Source organism: Haliotis asinina, chromosome 16, assembly GCF_037392515.1.
Source record: "Haliotis asinina isolate JCU_RB_2024 chromosome 16, JCU_Hal_asi_v2, whole genome shotgun sequence".
NCBI lineage: Eukaryota > Metazoa > Mollusca > Gastropoda > Lepetellida > Haliotidae > Haliotis > Haliotis asinina.
In genome coordinates, this window is record NC_090295.1 from 40,321,316 (window position 1) to 40,337,211 (window position 15,896).

The window sequence follows — 15,896 nt, forward strand, 5'->3', positions numbered from 1 at the left end:
GGCTAGCTGTGCCTGAAAGTTACTTGCCCACACAATAACTGAAGTGTTTGAAAGGCATGTAGAAATTGGACGAACATGAATACATGACACCTTTTATGTATAACAACTTCTTTTTTATTCTCTTCACTAGGTTTCAGAGCTAATTCTAGCTCCTTCATCGGGTGAATAGTTATATGGTGGATAGAATAATTCACTAGCCCGAAATTTTGGATGTTAACACAGTTTAGTAATGAAATGCTGATATGATGAATATTTTTATCAGGCCATAATCATGCATGATTTAAACGTTTATTAACTTAAAAAGTCTTAGAGAGTGATATATTGACAAAACGCGTCTATGAAATTCATTACCCTGTCGGGTCAGTGACTGGATATTTACTGGTCCGAATGGATTTTTACTTGTCACAGGCTAGCGGGCCAGTGGTAATTGCGTACACTGCCTGCGTCCATTATTTAGGACGCTTTCCGCAGCACTAGGATCATATACCTCTAACACTTCAACATTGATCCGCGCTGGACCGTCGCAGGGCGTAATCGTATCAGTGGAACTGATATTAGGTTTGTGTGACACAGGACGTGACGATATACAGCTCACGTGTGTATGAAGGCAAATTCAAAACACCGACTGTCATGGACGTCGCTAACGAAGAGAGTTATCTACCTTATAACACTATATCGCACCAGTGAGCGATCTCGTGAAATTGGAGTATCGTAAGCGGGTGACAAAAGATATGTGGACTTTGACATAGGTGATCAAAATCACGTACATTTTCAGCTGGGACGTCGAATAGCCATTCACGCTGGTGGCGTTCAGGGAGGACATTGTGAGCGTTCACCTGCTAAGCTATGAGTATCTACACCTATGTCCTGTCCCTGTCTCGATGGCGGGGGGCAGGTCTCCTCCTTGCTCTATTGGGTCTAATGAAACTCATGCAGGGGATTATACGATACAGACGAATGTTCAAGTTCTACAACAGTCTCCCCGGCGAGACAGACTTCCACTGGATATGGGGCAATTTACATAAGGTTTGTCACAGATGCATGTTTAGCTCGGATATGAAAGACAGTCATGTTACGGGTTATGCCTCATATTGTACAAGGTGTATAGATCAAAAACCCGAATCAATAACTTCTAGTTAGGAAAGAAATCAGTCACTGGTGTATTCTAGGTCAGGGCCGTATATGTCAGGTCAGACTGTTTTATACAGTGTTATGGTTTCAATACGCCCTGCTTCACTCAGGGAATATTAACACAAGGCCAGTGAGGCACAGTAATCTCACGTACAAATGCAGAGAACTGCAGAGGTCTTGATTCGAATCCCAGATTTGCCTGAGTATATTTCCGGGTTTGAGAACACTGTTATCGTGCTCATGGATTGCACTAAAGTTTGCTGCACGCTGTCCTTCCACTTTATGCTGCCGGGTCATATTGATACCGCAAATGAACTCTGTTGACTGCGGCGTTTAGAAGAAAGGCTTCTACCCCATGAAAACGAGCTTATTAACCCATTTAAGTATAATAATCTCTTTCAGAAAAATGTTCTTTTATCACGTTTGTGATCCTTTTTAGGACAGTGACCTGACAAAATAGCATATGCACAGCTTATCCTTTCGAATTCTAATGTTTGAACCTTACATTGAGTCTTTGAGTACCACAGTAGCCCACAGATACATTTAGAGGTCAGCAGGTATACACAGACCTTCATTCATGTATCCAGATGTCAGACTTTTCTATTTGTGGAAGCTACTTTGACTAAGGAGACTGCTGACCGTGAAGATACAGGTTAGAATAGATCCTCAGTGACCCATGTCTGTCGTAAGAGGCGATTAATGGGATCGGGTGGTCAGGCTCCCTGACTTGGGTGACACATGTCATGGTATCCCAATTGCGTAGATCTGTGCTCATGCTGTTGATCACTGGATTGTCTGGTCTAGACTCGATAAAATACAGATGGCCACCATATAGTAGGAATATTGTTGAGTGCGGCGTAAAACTAAACTCTTAATGAGACGATGCTATTTGACGCTGAGATTTGTTTTCGAATCCCGGATGGGAGGCAACCTAAAATATTCCAGCTATATGTAAATAATCGAGTCTGAACCAGACAATCCTGTGATCAACAGCATGAGCATCTGCGCAATGGGGAACCGATGACGTGTCAACCCGTTGGTCGCTTCTTCCTACAAGCATAGGCGCCCTTCACGGCAAGCATGGTCTGGTGAAGGCCTATTGAAGGACCTTCACGGGTCTTATCGCCATCTAACCTTGGTTGGGGAGTTTATAGTGCGCGAGTTCTGTATTTTCTGCACAGTTGTAGATAACCTCAGCACTCTGTGTATGATATGCGATAACATGGAGACGTGCTGTTTAACGTGATCTCGTTGCCAGGCAAGTGGGTACACGTGACCTTATCACCGTCGAACAACACATGTGATACAAACCCCCCAAAAACAACACACACCCAAAAAAAACCCCACGCAAAATGACTGGAGATGGTACAATTTTAACATAGACCGTTCTTTTAGTCAGCAAAACTAAATCCAACTAGATCTAAATTACATTATTAAAAACTTAAACATACCGGAAAAATGTAAATTTTAAATCTTTATGTGCATAATCTCTAACACTTACGAAAACTGTGTTATAAACAAAAGAAAACAAAAAAACCAAACCAACCAACCAACAAAACCCTTGTTCTTTCAACCTATAGCAAGCTCCCGTCCGCATACACCAGTTCGTAACACTGACAGTCCAGTACAGTAGTTAGGTTTTTTTGGTTTGGGGAGCAGTATTCACGTTCGAGGCTTCGAAGCGATCGAGGATCTATAGGAGTCCAGGAGCATGCTCTCGCGGGAAAGTTTTAAAATATAGATGCTCACAGGTGCAATTTATTGCTTTCTGAAGGTAAAATGATTGCATTTATGTAATCTCCAATTTTGTATAAAATATTTTTCTTGCTACGTTGACCCAATATTTAAATGTTTCTTTAAAAAGTCTCTTTGTTCCGAACTGTAGCATCTGTGCTTAGTGTTCCTAACACAATTTTATACATATGTTTAGAAACATCTGTATACTTGCAAAACGACTATTTTATTCAGTTTATGTATTAATATACAATAGGAAACCGTTGTGTTTTAAATTCAATTGACAGTCCAGAAATTGCACGCGAAATGTTCATCATATAAATGACATCTTCACGTTCGTTCCATATTTTTGAGTCATGTGGATTGAATTCTATTTCTAATTAAGTCTTACTCGTTCATGATCATTAGGTATTGCGCACTAACCATTTCCGTTTCCGGTAGTCTGTGTCATTGTTCTGGATTCCTTATTGCACATATTAATGGTTCTTGAGATCATGTGTACTTAGGTCTTTCATTCTGGTACCGATCATCCCGCAATCTTTGCGTTATTAATTGAGGTGTTGATTTCAGGTTGGCGGTGAGGGCACTGGTATGTACTGGCTAGCTAGGGCTCCACAGTTCATGTCAATAACATAATGTCATGTTAAGTCATCCCACATTACTGAAATAACTGCATACTAAGTCTGGCTGTCCAGGGCCCCCTTTCACAAAGCACCAAGGTGATCGAAGGTCACCCACCTTAGTGCAATGTTAAAGAATGGGAGTTAACGTTAACCTTAATTAACTGCTTCGTGAAGGGAGCCCCAGATCTGTTCTACTTGAACGTGTTACTCTGCGTGAAGAAACATCCACAGAAGGTTGCGTCAGGTAAATCCTGGACGAATGTCGGTCGCCTTGTCTGAGTGAAGGATGTTTGATGCCTCGATCCCTTATCTTTTCGTTGTTGTGAACATTAAATTACATGTATGTACTTCAATTTTACCTAGAAAAACCTCTCGCAGAACACTAGTGTTTCCATGACGGAATTGCCGTTCAAACCCCACAAGCTACAGCACCGAAAACAACAGTGTGTGTAAACGGTTCCTAACTATGTAGTCTCATTATTTATATTCAGACTTGACGTATTTCGAGAAATAATCAGATGTGTTGTTCTGAATTCTTCGATTACTTAACTTCCGATAACTCAGAGGCTGATTTACGAGTTCATCCTACGCAACATTCTAAGTAAATGGCATCAGATCTAGATCTGCGGGCAGAGAGGTAGCTTGTAGGCTTTTTGGACAGTTATGTATTATATATGTTTGTATTAAAGTTATACAGACAGTTTTGATAATCCCCTTATTCTGTGAAACTTTGAACTGATCAATGAATGATTCGGTTTCTAGGAGTACATGTTCTCTGCTGCCAGTGCAGGTCGAGGCAATGGCTTGGGAGGGGGGTGGGGGCCAGTTTTGATTTACTGTAGTTTACCGCATTCAGTCACAGTGGATCGTCAGGCATACGATCAATCACTGTATTGTCTGGTCCAGAATGACCGTCTCCACATAATTCTAACATTGCTGAGAGTGACTTTACACGTGTGTATTTGTAAATAGTGATGCATTTGCCAGAACCAGAAGTTATTCTGGGAAAGAAATCAATATATATGATTATTAATATATGTCATAATAAAATTATCATAAAATACATTTCTCTCTTCCGCGCCATTTTCCACCCTCCCACACATCCCAAGCCATATCTTCGATCCATTTCTGCTGAATACTAAAATACTCTTTCTAAATCCCATCTACGAATTCACGCCAACTAACTCACACCAACTGACAGTCCCTACTAACTCCCATCCTCCGACTGGGGTGACAGTTATCCCGTCAAACCTGTGTCAGATTCGACTTTCTATTCATACTATACCCTTACACTGTTCAAGTGTTGTATTTCGGGCATCAATTAAAGCGACATTAAATCGCAATAACTCGCTCACTCAACCACTCACAAATCAACCCACTCACTCTGTCAACCAATAGGTCAGCCAACCAAAAACCCACTGATTCAGTCAACCACTCTCTCTCTACCTTACTCACTGTCACTCACTCACTCACTCACTCACTCACTCACTCACTCACTCACTCACTAACACGAGCTTTGTGTTAAGGTAAGGGGCAAGGAGACGGAGGTACGGATGGAGTATATGGACGGGTTGATGCGGAAACACAAGTACTTCTATAGAATGTGGCAGGGAGCGTTTAGACCCATGATAATGTGCTGTCACCCCGAGTCAGTAAAGCTCCTCCTGAAAACATCAGGTTAGTTCTTGTTGTATAACACTCTTTATTTCCCGTCAAGCTTTCCAGAGACACCGAAGAGCGGATGAAATACATCAATGGGTTGATGCTGAAGAATCCACGTTTCTTCCGAATATGGGCTGGTCCTTTCAGACCCGTTCTGACTCTTCATCACCCGGATGTAGTGAAACAGCTTCTGAAGACATCAGGTTAGACGAGACGCTTCCCCATACAGGTACCCGTGCAGATCCGGGGTAGAACTGATCTTCAGCAACCACTGCTTGTCTATACCCGAGAAGATTCGGGGTAGAAATAGTCTTCAGCGACCACTGCTTGTCTACACCTGTGAAGATCTGGGATAGACTTGCTCTTCACCAACCAATGCTTGTCTGCACCTGAAGATCCAGGGTAGAATTGCAACTAATGCTTGTCTTAAGAGGCGACTATAAGGGGATCGGGTGGTTAGGCTGACGTAGCTGAGACATCTCATTCTATACCATTTGTGTAGATCGATGCTTATACTGTTGATCACTGGATTCTATTATTCACGGGGCAGCCATTGGAATATTGCTGGGTACAGCTTTGAACAAACAAACATTCTGATGCAGCAACACTTACAGTCTGTTTTAGCCTCTCAGCAAGCAGCCTGTATGACATGTTCTTTACATATGTGTTATGTATACTTGACGCTCCGTACACCCAGTTTAATTCCATACAGGATATAAATGCTGAAACGACAGAGCTATACAATAACACCATGTATACAATGTATGACGCATTTTGCACAACTTTGTACAGTGTATGAAATAAGTCACGTCCGACTGCCGAGACGGGCTAGCTTTCTGACGTACTGTCTAAATTTACAGCTAGCCATGCCGATGGCTGATAAAAATTTTAGATGTTCCATTCATCTGGGTAAATCCACCATATCTTCTTGTCTGGTTTGATTAAATCCATTTTCTGGTTGGATATTTGGATTATTTTATACACTGCTGTATACCAGGTAGGGCTGGGACGCGAAATGGAATCGAGTATTCGCATGTACTTGCCCGAATCGGAATCGAGTACCCGGAAGTGTCAACTCAACAAGACATTGAAACTGATGACTTACATTCCTCGTTAAAACACCGAACTTTTCGTTCCTGCTGTTACTGTAACTTGACTACTGACTGCAATGGGCAAATAAATTACGTTAATAATAACTCTCATTAACGGGGCAATGCCAGTGATGTAAATGTGTGATACGTCAATAATGGAAAAGACAAATTATTACCTGCCCTTGTCATTACAGGGTTCTCTCCCTTTCCCGGTACACGATTCCTAGAAATAGAACTCGAGTCCAGGTGTACACGACAGGAATTCGAGTACCCGAGTACCCGTTCCAGCCCTAACACCAGATACAGTTTCCATTGTTATTTAAAGAATCTGTCAATCTGGTTGTCGATTGACAAGTTATATAAGAACGAATAGCGTTTACGGACATCATGACGTACTGTCATGTCATTATTAATATTAATAAACTTTCCTTACTGATATTCCAGGGGAAGTCACAATATTGACCTGATTGTCACACTTCAAACTATTTCTTAACTCCATAATGTGTGTGACCTACATGGCACAGAGGGTGTTAGGAGTTTGACCGTTCATGTACACCCCGTTTTAATGAGCTGATGATTCTGCTGCTGCACTAGCTCATGCAGCCCGTACATGCTCATCATATTGATCACTGGATTGTCTAGTCCAGACACGATTATTGGAAAGTGCTGCCGCATAACTCGAATATCGGTAAGATCCTTTGATAAAAAAAACCTCAAACGGTTCCTGCAATACCTTACACACTGCTGTGACACATCTAACGCAGACTAGTGTGGACTTGTGTTCATATTCGAATGGTATTTTCAGAACCAAAGCCCATGTCTGGAGCCTACCAGTTCGCTGTGCCCTGGCTTGGAGAAGGGTTGCTGATAGCCAGTGGTCAGCGCTGGGCCCGATCTAGGAGGCTGTTGACGCCAGCCTTCCACTTCGACATCCTCAAACCCTACATGGAGGTGTACAACAAGGCGGCCGACGTATTGTTGGTGAGTACATACTTGTGAATGTGTGAGTGACTATAGTTATACACCGCAATATTCCAGGCATATCACCACGGTATTGCTTGTGATGAGATATAGGGTACATATTGCGAATGAGGGAGAAAAGTAGTTTGCTTGTTGGGAAGTACACTGTAAGTTGCATTCGTAACTACTCGTGTCATTCCGGCAAGCCGGGTGGCGTCTTCTTGTAGGTCACGGAAAGAGACGAGTAGTTACGAATGTATAAGTTGTTCTCTGGTCGCGAGGGGGCCATGGGCTCATGTACCCTCGGGGTTTGTTTATGTTCCCCGAGTCCCCAGGGCAAGACAAAATGCATTACAGCGAGGGACGGAATGTTAATGGTGAAGGTGTTGAAGTGAGCGAGTGAGTTTCGTTTTATGCCACACTCCGCAATATTCCAGCTATATGGCGGCAGTTTGTAAATAATCGAGTCTGAACCAGTGATCAACACCATGAGTATCGATCTGCACAGTTGGGAACCGATGACGTGTCAATCATGTCTGCAAGCCTGACCACCCGATCCCGTTAGTCGCCTCTTACGACAAGCATAGTCGCCTTTTATGGCAAGCATGGGTTGCTGAAGACCTATTCTGCCCCGGATCTTCACGGGTCTGAAGGTGTGGGAATATAGGATATATTGCTGTTGAAGGATTAAAGTGTGTGTAAGATAAGGATGAAATGCCCATGTTGCAGATGTTGGAGTATGTGGTATGTTGCTGGTGAAGGATGGAGGTGAAGGTGGATAAAGGTTTTACACATATTTTGAGGTGAAGATGCTGGGAAATAGGGTCTAGAAAGAGGGATGGTGGAGTAATATGCTTATGCAGCAGAATGAGATGCTATGTGACGGCTGAGGATAAATGATGTCTTGATGGTAATATAGAAATACAAAATATCTTGCTAGAGTGTTTTTATCAGTGAAGGTAGAGTATACTATGTATTACCGGCGTTATATGTTGAAGGAACCCCAAAATGAAACATGTCATAAATAATTTTCAAAACCAAAAGAGGAAGGGCAAATTCCTGGGAAAGACGGAGCCTAATGTCGATTGTAAGAGTCAAGTGTTGAACTTGTGTTGACGCACGGTAGGCCTTACACTCCTAGATTACCACCGCGTCCTGGTAAAACTACCCTTGGTGACAGTTAATGTGTGAATCTTCACACATTGTTATTATTTTTGGAAACGAACCAGTACTCCTGGCGTGGGACCACCTTCTGGGCTCCGCACGACTCATCATGGTGTGACACTGAGAGTATAGCGTCCAAATGGGGACTCATAGTTAGGAGTGGTCCAAGGAACACACTCTTCGAGGTATCTTAATGGTCAGCGTGGTCAGACCTTGTGACGTGCTTGACTGTTGGCCATCTTGTGCGTCCAGCAAACGCCAAACAGCAAAAGCCACTCTTAGTGTGACCTTGCCTCTAGTGATACACTTTCACCACCACCATGTCTCTGTTTAACGTTTAGCTTGCCGCCTATGCTAAACTGAGTTCCGTCTTATCTCTGAATAATGCGGTGTAATTGAGTATGTCTCTTTAATTTGCAGCGGAAAATAGCGCCTTACGAGGAGAAGGGGGAGAGTTTTGAGGTGTTCAGCCATATCAGCCTCTGCACGCTGGAAGTTATCCTGAAGTGTGCCATGTCATTTGATGACAATATACAGATGAAGGGGTAGGTACTCATATGAAAGGGTGTACACATGATGATAATATAGTATTGTAAATTGGGTACATGATGACAATATAAATACTATAAAATGGATACATGCCGACAATATAAATATTATAAATTGGTACACGATAAATATAATATAAGTACAATATTATCATTATACATGAATGCATGATGACAACATAAATTATATAAAATGGGTACATGATGACAATATGAATTTTATAAAATGGGTACATGATGACAATGTAAATATCATAAATTGGTACATGATATATACAATATAAGTACAATATAATCATTATAAATGAATACATGATGACAACATAAATTTTTTAAAATGGGTACATGATGACAATATAAATTTTATAAAATGGGTACATGATGACAATGTAAATTTTATAAAATGGTTACATGATGACAATGTAAATGTTATAAAATGGGTATATGATGAGGATATTCAGGTGAACGGGTGGCTACATAGTGTTGTATACAGGCACATCATAGACCTCGAGACGATACTGATTCTCGTGCATCTTATCACACTAGACCGGTGGGGTAGCCTGGAGGTTAATGAGTTCGCTCGTCACGCCGAGGACCCTGGTTTGATGCCCATTTCTGGTGTCCCTCGCCGCGATACTTTGTGCTGGAATATTGCTAACGGTGTAAAACCATACCCACTAACTCACTCACTCTTATGTCACTCGTCAATGATATTATAATCTCAGTCTGTTTTGTTTTCAGGGAGAGTCACCCATACGTTGTGGCCGTCAATGAGCTGTCTGAGATGTGGTTCGAAAGAGGAAGGTTTGTCATGAGTTACAGGCCTTCCATTAATTCTATTTCCGGTGTCCATCTGCACCTCTAGTTTGGTATGAAATGCATGTGGACCCGTTTTTTTGTTGTAAAGGTAGGCATCCGAAGTTAGATTCTTTTGCTATCAGGGTGATCAGAGAGTCATTCGCCGGCTATTTTCTGGAAATGAACCCGTGACACCTCTGCATGCCTGTAACGTGCAGAGCTGACCCACATTGACAAACGTTGACCTTTCTGACTCAACACTGCCGCTGTTACAGGTCATTGGCCCCCTCCCTCTGCAAGCTATCAGTGTTCTTGACAGTTACATAGACAGATTTCATAGAAATGCATAAAATCGGTGATTTGCAACGTGATTATGTTGTCTGACAAAACATCCACATGCAAAGTTTGAGATAGATTGGATCATTGGATGAAGAGTTATTTACAAAAAAGGGTCCACATGCATTTCATGACAAACTATAGTCATTTGGGAAACTGCCCCCCCCCCCCCCCCCCCCAACTAAGTCTGGAACATATGCCAAGGAAACCTTAGGAAAAACAAGGAAACAGCACATTCTGTCAGTACTACCGACTGCCTTGTTTATCCTTTCCTCTGGAGCAATGTTCAGCTACCATGCAGATTCTGATACTATGAGTGCGTCTACACAATGTTTAGTTTCCTAAAGCTTTTTAAGAAATACTCTCTTGTAATGAGACAAGACTATGGCCAATATACCGTTCCTTTTAAATCTGGTTCAAATCTTTCAGTTAGCAATCTACTTGTCTTCAAACCCATGTTGTGTCACGTCACCTTGTGCGAAGTAAAGGACAGTTACGATATTTATGTAAGGTTGCCGAACCCTTGCATGTCAATAGTGTGCATATACTAAGAAGCTAGCACTATGCCTGTGCCTTCATGGTCCATACGTTTTAGAAGCAGTGTCTTGTTCTTGCAGGAACCCTCTCCTGTACAACGACTTCGTCTTCAGCTGCACCAAGATGGGGCGCAGATTCAAGCAGCAGTGCGATTTCGTCCACTCCATATCCGAGAACCTCATTAAGAAGAGGCGCGAGACTCTAGTTAGTATTCTCTTTGATTGTGAGGTTAAAGTGAGGGTTTGTTAAAATGTACCACCTCATGATCCTTCGTGTTTCAATCTTGAAAACCTTGCTGCAGATCCAGGCTACGTTTTATACAAGGCTACTCAGACTGTTATTGCTTTTGGTTGTTGTTTACGACTTAAACAGGAATGTTCCATTTCGGAGAAGAAGGTTAGATCGTAATCGAAGCTGGTACGGTAGGGTGACACCCAACCAACCCACCTAACACCCATGAATATTACCGCATTCCTTACAGAGGTCTAAGTGTTATGTAAGAGAGGCAACAGTACCCTTGAATCTTTATGAACTGATTGTGCGCTTATATGGACACTGATTTTCCACCACAAATTTCAGGACCGAGAGGGACCCGCTAATAAGAAATATCTGGACTTCCTCGACGTCCTCCTCACCGCCAGGGACGACAGCGGGGACGGTCTTACGTCCATGGAGATCAGGAACGAAGTCGACACATTCCTGTTTGAAGGTGAGGGTTACGAGACATTTGACTTCATCGTATCATGCAGTTGGCTTAATGTTACAGAGACAACATCCCTTCAGCACAATAATTCTGCAATTATCAACTATAAAATGAAGGTGAGCTGCAGACCCGCGTTCCGACGTCTTGCTTTTTCCAGAATACTGTTCCCTTTTAGAATAAATTATTTTTGCAGACGGCAATAGCGTTATCAAATTAATGAATGGACGATCCCTCGTTGTTCTGTGCTTTTTCGCGATGATGATGCTAGCTCATATACATCGGATAACATATAACACAATGCTTTCTTCAAGGCCACGACACAACAGCTAGCGCCATCTCGTGGATTTTGTACTCGCTTGCCACACACGAAGACATACAAGACAAGGTACAGGCGGAAGTTGACGCCATCTTGGATGGGAAAGACCCAGAAGTTATCGACTGGTTTGTAACTGTTTACTGGAGTTTCGACAGTATAATAGTGGTAGTAACGACTGTGGAGCATTTGTTTTCTGGAGTCGATGTGGCGCGGTGGTTATAGAGTGCCCTCCTCATGTGTTCCAGACTCGTTTGCACAAGGCTGCATGAATCATCCTCGCCATGCTGTGGCTAGAATATTGCAACAAGTACCGCGTTTGTCATTTTTCGCAATTTAAGAATGAGTAAGTGGGTGAGTGAGTTTCGTTTTACGCCGCACTCAGCAATATTCCAGCTATACGGCGGCAGTCTGTAAATAATCGAGCCTGGATCAGACAAACCAGTGATCAACATGAGCATCGATCTGCGCAATTGGGACCCGATGACATGTGTCGACCAAGTCAGCGAGCCTGACCACCCGATCCCGTTAGTCGCCTCTTACGACAAGCATTGTAGCCTTTTACGGCAAGCATGTGTTGCTGAAGGCCTATTCTACACCGGGACCTTCTCGAGTCTCGCAATTTAAGATGTTACACTTTTCAGTCATGAGCTGTGAAATCCGACCAGTCCTTGGCTGATTCTAAAATAAACGAAACGAAGAGGCTAAGCCATTTTGTACATTTACGTCCACAAAATCAGACTGCGACCATCATGGTCTCATCGCCTTGATCTCAGTGGAGTTCGAATCAGTTCCCTGGAACATTTCCTTACAGGAACGAGCTGCCAGAGTTGTCTTATCTTGGCTGCGTCATCAAGGAGGGTATGCGACTTCACTGCCCCGTGCCGTTCATCCAGCGTCAACTGACCCAGCCTATCACTATCGACGGCATCACCCTCCCCAAGGACTCCATCTGCACTGTGCACCTCCTCAACCTTCACCATAACCCGGAAGTTTGGGACGATCCCTGGGAGTTCAAGCCAGAACGTTTCTTTCCCGAAAACATGCAGGGCAAGGATAGCTACGCTTTTGTGCCCTTCTCAGCTGGTCCCAGGTGGGTTGAACACAGGTTGAACCTCTGATAACTCCCTTCATGTCTTCACGCGCGGTAATTAACTACGTTGCGTGACCTTCACCCTGTTCTGCACTCACACCTTAATTCAATGGCGGATTCCAGGTAGGTGTACCCAACTATGCTCACAGGTACATTGCCTACAGGAACTCAGCCCACCGCAATTTTCACAGGGGAGGAATAGTGCCCACAATATACTACCTTGATATTGCTCAGGATATACAGTTTTGAAAGACATTAAACACTACTGCCCTTCACCAAAGCTTCTCTGCTGCTCTGTATTTATTTTTCCACCCCAGTTCATTTCATATATTTGTTACACAATAGACATTATATTACACGGTACACGGAACATGATTATGTGATATGGTGAAAGTTCACTTCAGCTTTTATGTTGAGTATTTTAAGTATAGGATAGTCTTGTTGGATCGGAACGTGTACAGGTCCTTTCCTGTACGTCAACTGTAGCCAGTCATTTAACTGAAATTTGTCAATTCCAGAAACTGCATCGGCCAGCACTTTGCCATGAATGAGGAGAAGGTGCTACTTGCACGCATCCTTCACAGGTATGTAGGTGTGGATGTTGCCTGCATCTTTCAAAGGTATATAGGTGTAGATGTTGCTCGCATCCTTCACGGGTATGTAGGTGTGAATGTTGTTTACATCCTTCACGGGTATATGGGTGTGAATGTTGCTCGATCGTTCACAAGTGTATAGGTGTGGATGTGAAACATAGGGAGGACACAATTTCGCATGCACTAGTAGACCTAGGGAAAAAGATAATTACGGAAAACATACGTCCAGACGACAGGGAGCCTCTGAAATGTGGAACAGGGGCACAATCTGTCGTAGCCATACACCAATCTCCCATCTCTCCATCATATACCCTACACGTTATGAGAAATACAGCGTGTGACTATAGGCAAAGTACTTACTTAAGTAAGTATAGAATGCCAATTACTCATCCAAACTAAACCTGATTATCCGTCTCAGATATTGAGTTGTACGATTTCCACACCGGAAGTTTACATTGTCATGATGAATGTTGTAGATACCGGCTGGAGATAGACCCGGCTTATCCAGTCAAGAGGAAAGTGGCTGCTGTAATGAGGTCGATGAACGGCATCCGGGTATTTGCCAAACTGAGGCAGAAGAGTCGGTGATGCCGGACAGTGAGAAAATGAATGGGACTCTTGACACCGCGAACTTGTGATTGTGGGCAATTATTTGGTTGTTCTTCAAATTCGTGTCTTATTGCATGTATGGATGTACTGATTGTACATGTGTGTTGTTGTTAATTCAGAAATATCCGTGTGGAGATTGTTTTTGATTAACAAACAGGTGTGCGTGCAGACTGTTTTTTTATCCGTGGACACTTTATAAGGCATTATCTGCTATAAGTTTTTTGGTCTCATTATTTTTATCAGTGAAACTTTGACGTGCGTAGACTGAGCGTTCACAGTGTTTTGTACGTAGATCGTGAGACATTGCAGAGATGTTATTGATGATGTGCAAAATGTGTTCACTATTGTTTATTTGCGTATGTCCCTGTACTACGATGTACGACACTTCCATACGACTTCCGTAGCCGTAAACATGTTTAATTACGTAGCTTCCTTTTATTTCATCCATCTGTCGGCAACCAGAAGAAAAACTAATATTTTAATTCGGGGTCATATTGTATTTCCCCACTGAGCTTATGGTGTCAGTTGAAATCCGCGCGGCAAGTGTATAATAAGGTCACTCTGTTATTCATTAAAATCTTATGTTTTTACATCAATACGATGTGATGAATGGTTGCTGTCAAATTGTTTATATGAGTTATTATGTAAAGATTAAATATGTTAAACCGAATGCACACGAGTGTCCTTTATGTTTGATTACGAACCATGGCCTGGCGCTTATTGCGATTATATACTGTGCAGGAATTCTTCAGCCACTAAACCGTCGTTTTACATACTGAACGAAGCGTCGTAAAATACGAGCTAGTTCTCATGCTACTGTTTGTTTTGACGGCCTGCTGTCTGAAACGAATGAGCACGCGCTCGCGCACACATACACACGAACGCACGCACGCGCACAAATGGGAATATCAAGTAGTAGCAGAACCTGGTCTAACTTCTTGTAAACTAGCAGACGTTGGCATTAGGTACTTCACGATTTCGATGTAGCCGATTCACGTTTTCGATACACACAGCTGAGTTGGATTTGATTGTATCGATGTGGACACTCTTGTTTATGTCCACCACTTAACCACAGAGCAAAATATCGCAATACATATTTTCACCACAGTCCATATTTTAACAAAAGTTTGGAAATTAAAGCCGCGATTGAACTGAAAGTATCAGACATTTATCAACGTTCATTCATCTGCTATGTCAGTGGGAAAATGGATGAATATGTAATACACCCCAGAATGTGGAGTACAGACCTCATCCGTCCATACAGACTGTTGATCAATATAGTCGATATACAAGAAATAAAATCATTGAAATGCTCAAAAGGGTACGTTGGTTTTTCACCCCAAACAAGCTCTCGCAGTAGATATCGCATGCGTAAGACCAAGCGATATCAACACTGCAGATGTCGCAACAACTGAACTGCCATAATGCTGTTAGATCACCATGAATGACCTCACAATGCTATGACGTCACATTGTAACCCAACGCTCTATGTTGTTGACACCTGGTGTCACACAGGGTTGTCTGAATATTGTCAACATACTTATCTTGGTTTGATCTTTGAACAGAGTCAGTGTTTATCAGAATCTTCAGATGAAAGATAAAATGTGTGACATTTTAAATTGTACACAGGTCATTATTAAACGAACATGTAAACATTTGTTAACTGGCACAAGAAGCTCCTGAAACAGCCTTGGTTCCTTCGAATAGGAAGAGAAAAAAAACAATACATTCTAAGGACTTCAAATGCTGGGAGTTATATTAAAAATGTAGGGATTATTCAATAAATCGGTGTTATTACTATTTTTTCACATATCTGTAATGATATAAATAGTTTTGTTTTACGGGGACATCAGACGGAGATCTGTATTGCCATTCTGGGTTTGTTATCCTGAAAATGAAAGGACGTGAGTCGCCGGGTTAATGTCACTAGAACTGATCAGTGACACGTTCTGTCAGTCATGATAATCCCACCCCACACCATAACGGAACCATCGTCAAAAC

General features: G+C 42.4%; 1 protein-coding gene across 2 annotated transcripts; it reads left to right on the forward strand.

Annotated features, from left to right (window-relative positions):
* Positions 1-404: 404 nt before the first annotated feature.
* On the forward strand, positions 405-14,565 carry LOC137267940 (cytochrome P450 4F6-like). 2 transcript variants are annotated; one of them, XM_067802392.1, is made up of 11 exons: positions 405-1,026; positions 5,206-5,353; positions 7,047-7,222; positions 8,786-8,910; positions 9,655-9,717; positions 10,665-10,788; positions 11,164-11,293; positions 11,599-11,728; positions 12,415-12,693; positions 13,212-13,277; positions 13,763-14,565. In XM_067802392.1, the coding sequence occupies exons 1-11, from the start codon at positions 847-849 to the stop codon at positions 13,872-13,874; spliced, it is 1,533 nt and encodes a 510-aa protein (XP_067658493.1). In that variant the 5' UTR covers positions 405-846; the 3' UTR covers positions 13,875-14,565. The 2 variants fall into 2 exon arrangements, with proteins under 2 accessions (XP_067658493.1, XP_067658492.1); XM_067802391.1 differs by lacking the exon at positions 5,206-5,353 and adding an exon at positions 5,015-5,165 and having other exon boundaries at positions 598-1,026.
* Positions 14,566-15,896: the final 1,331 nt, after the last annotated feature.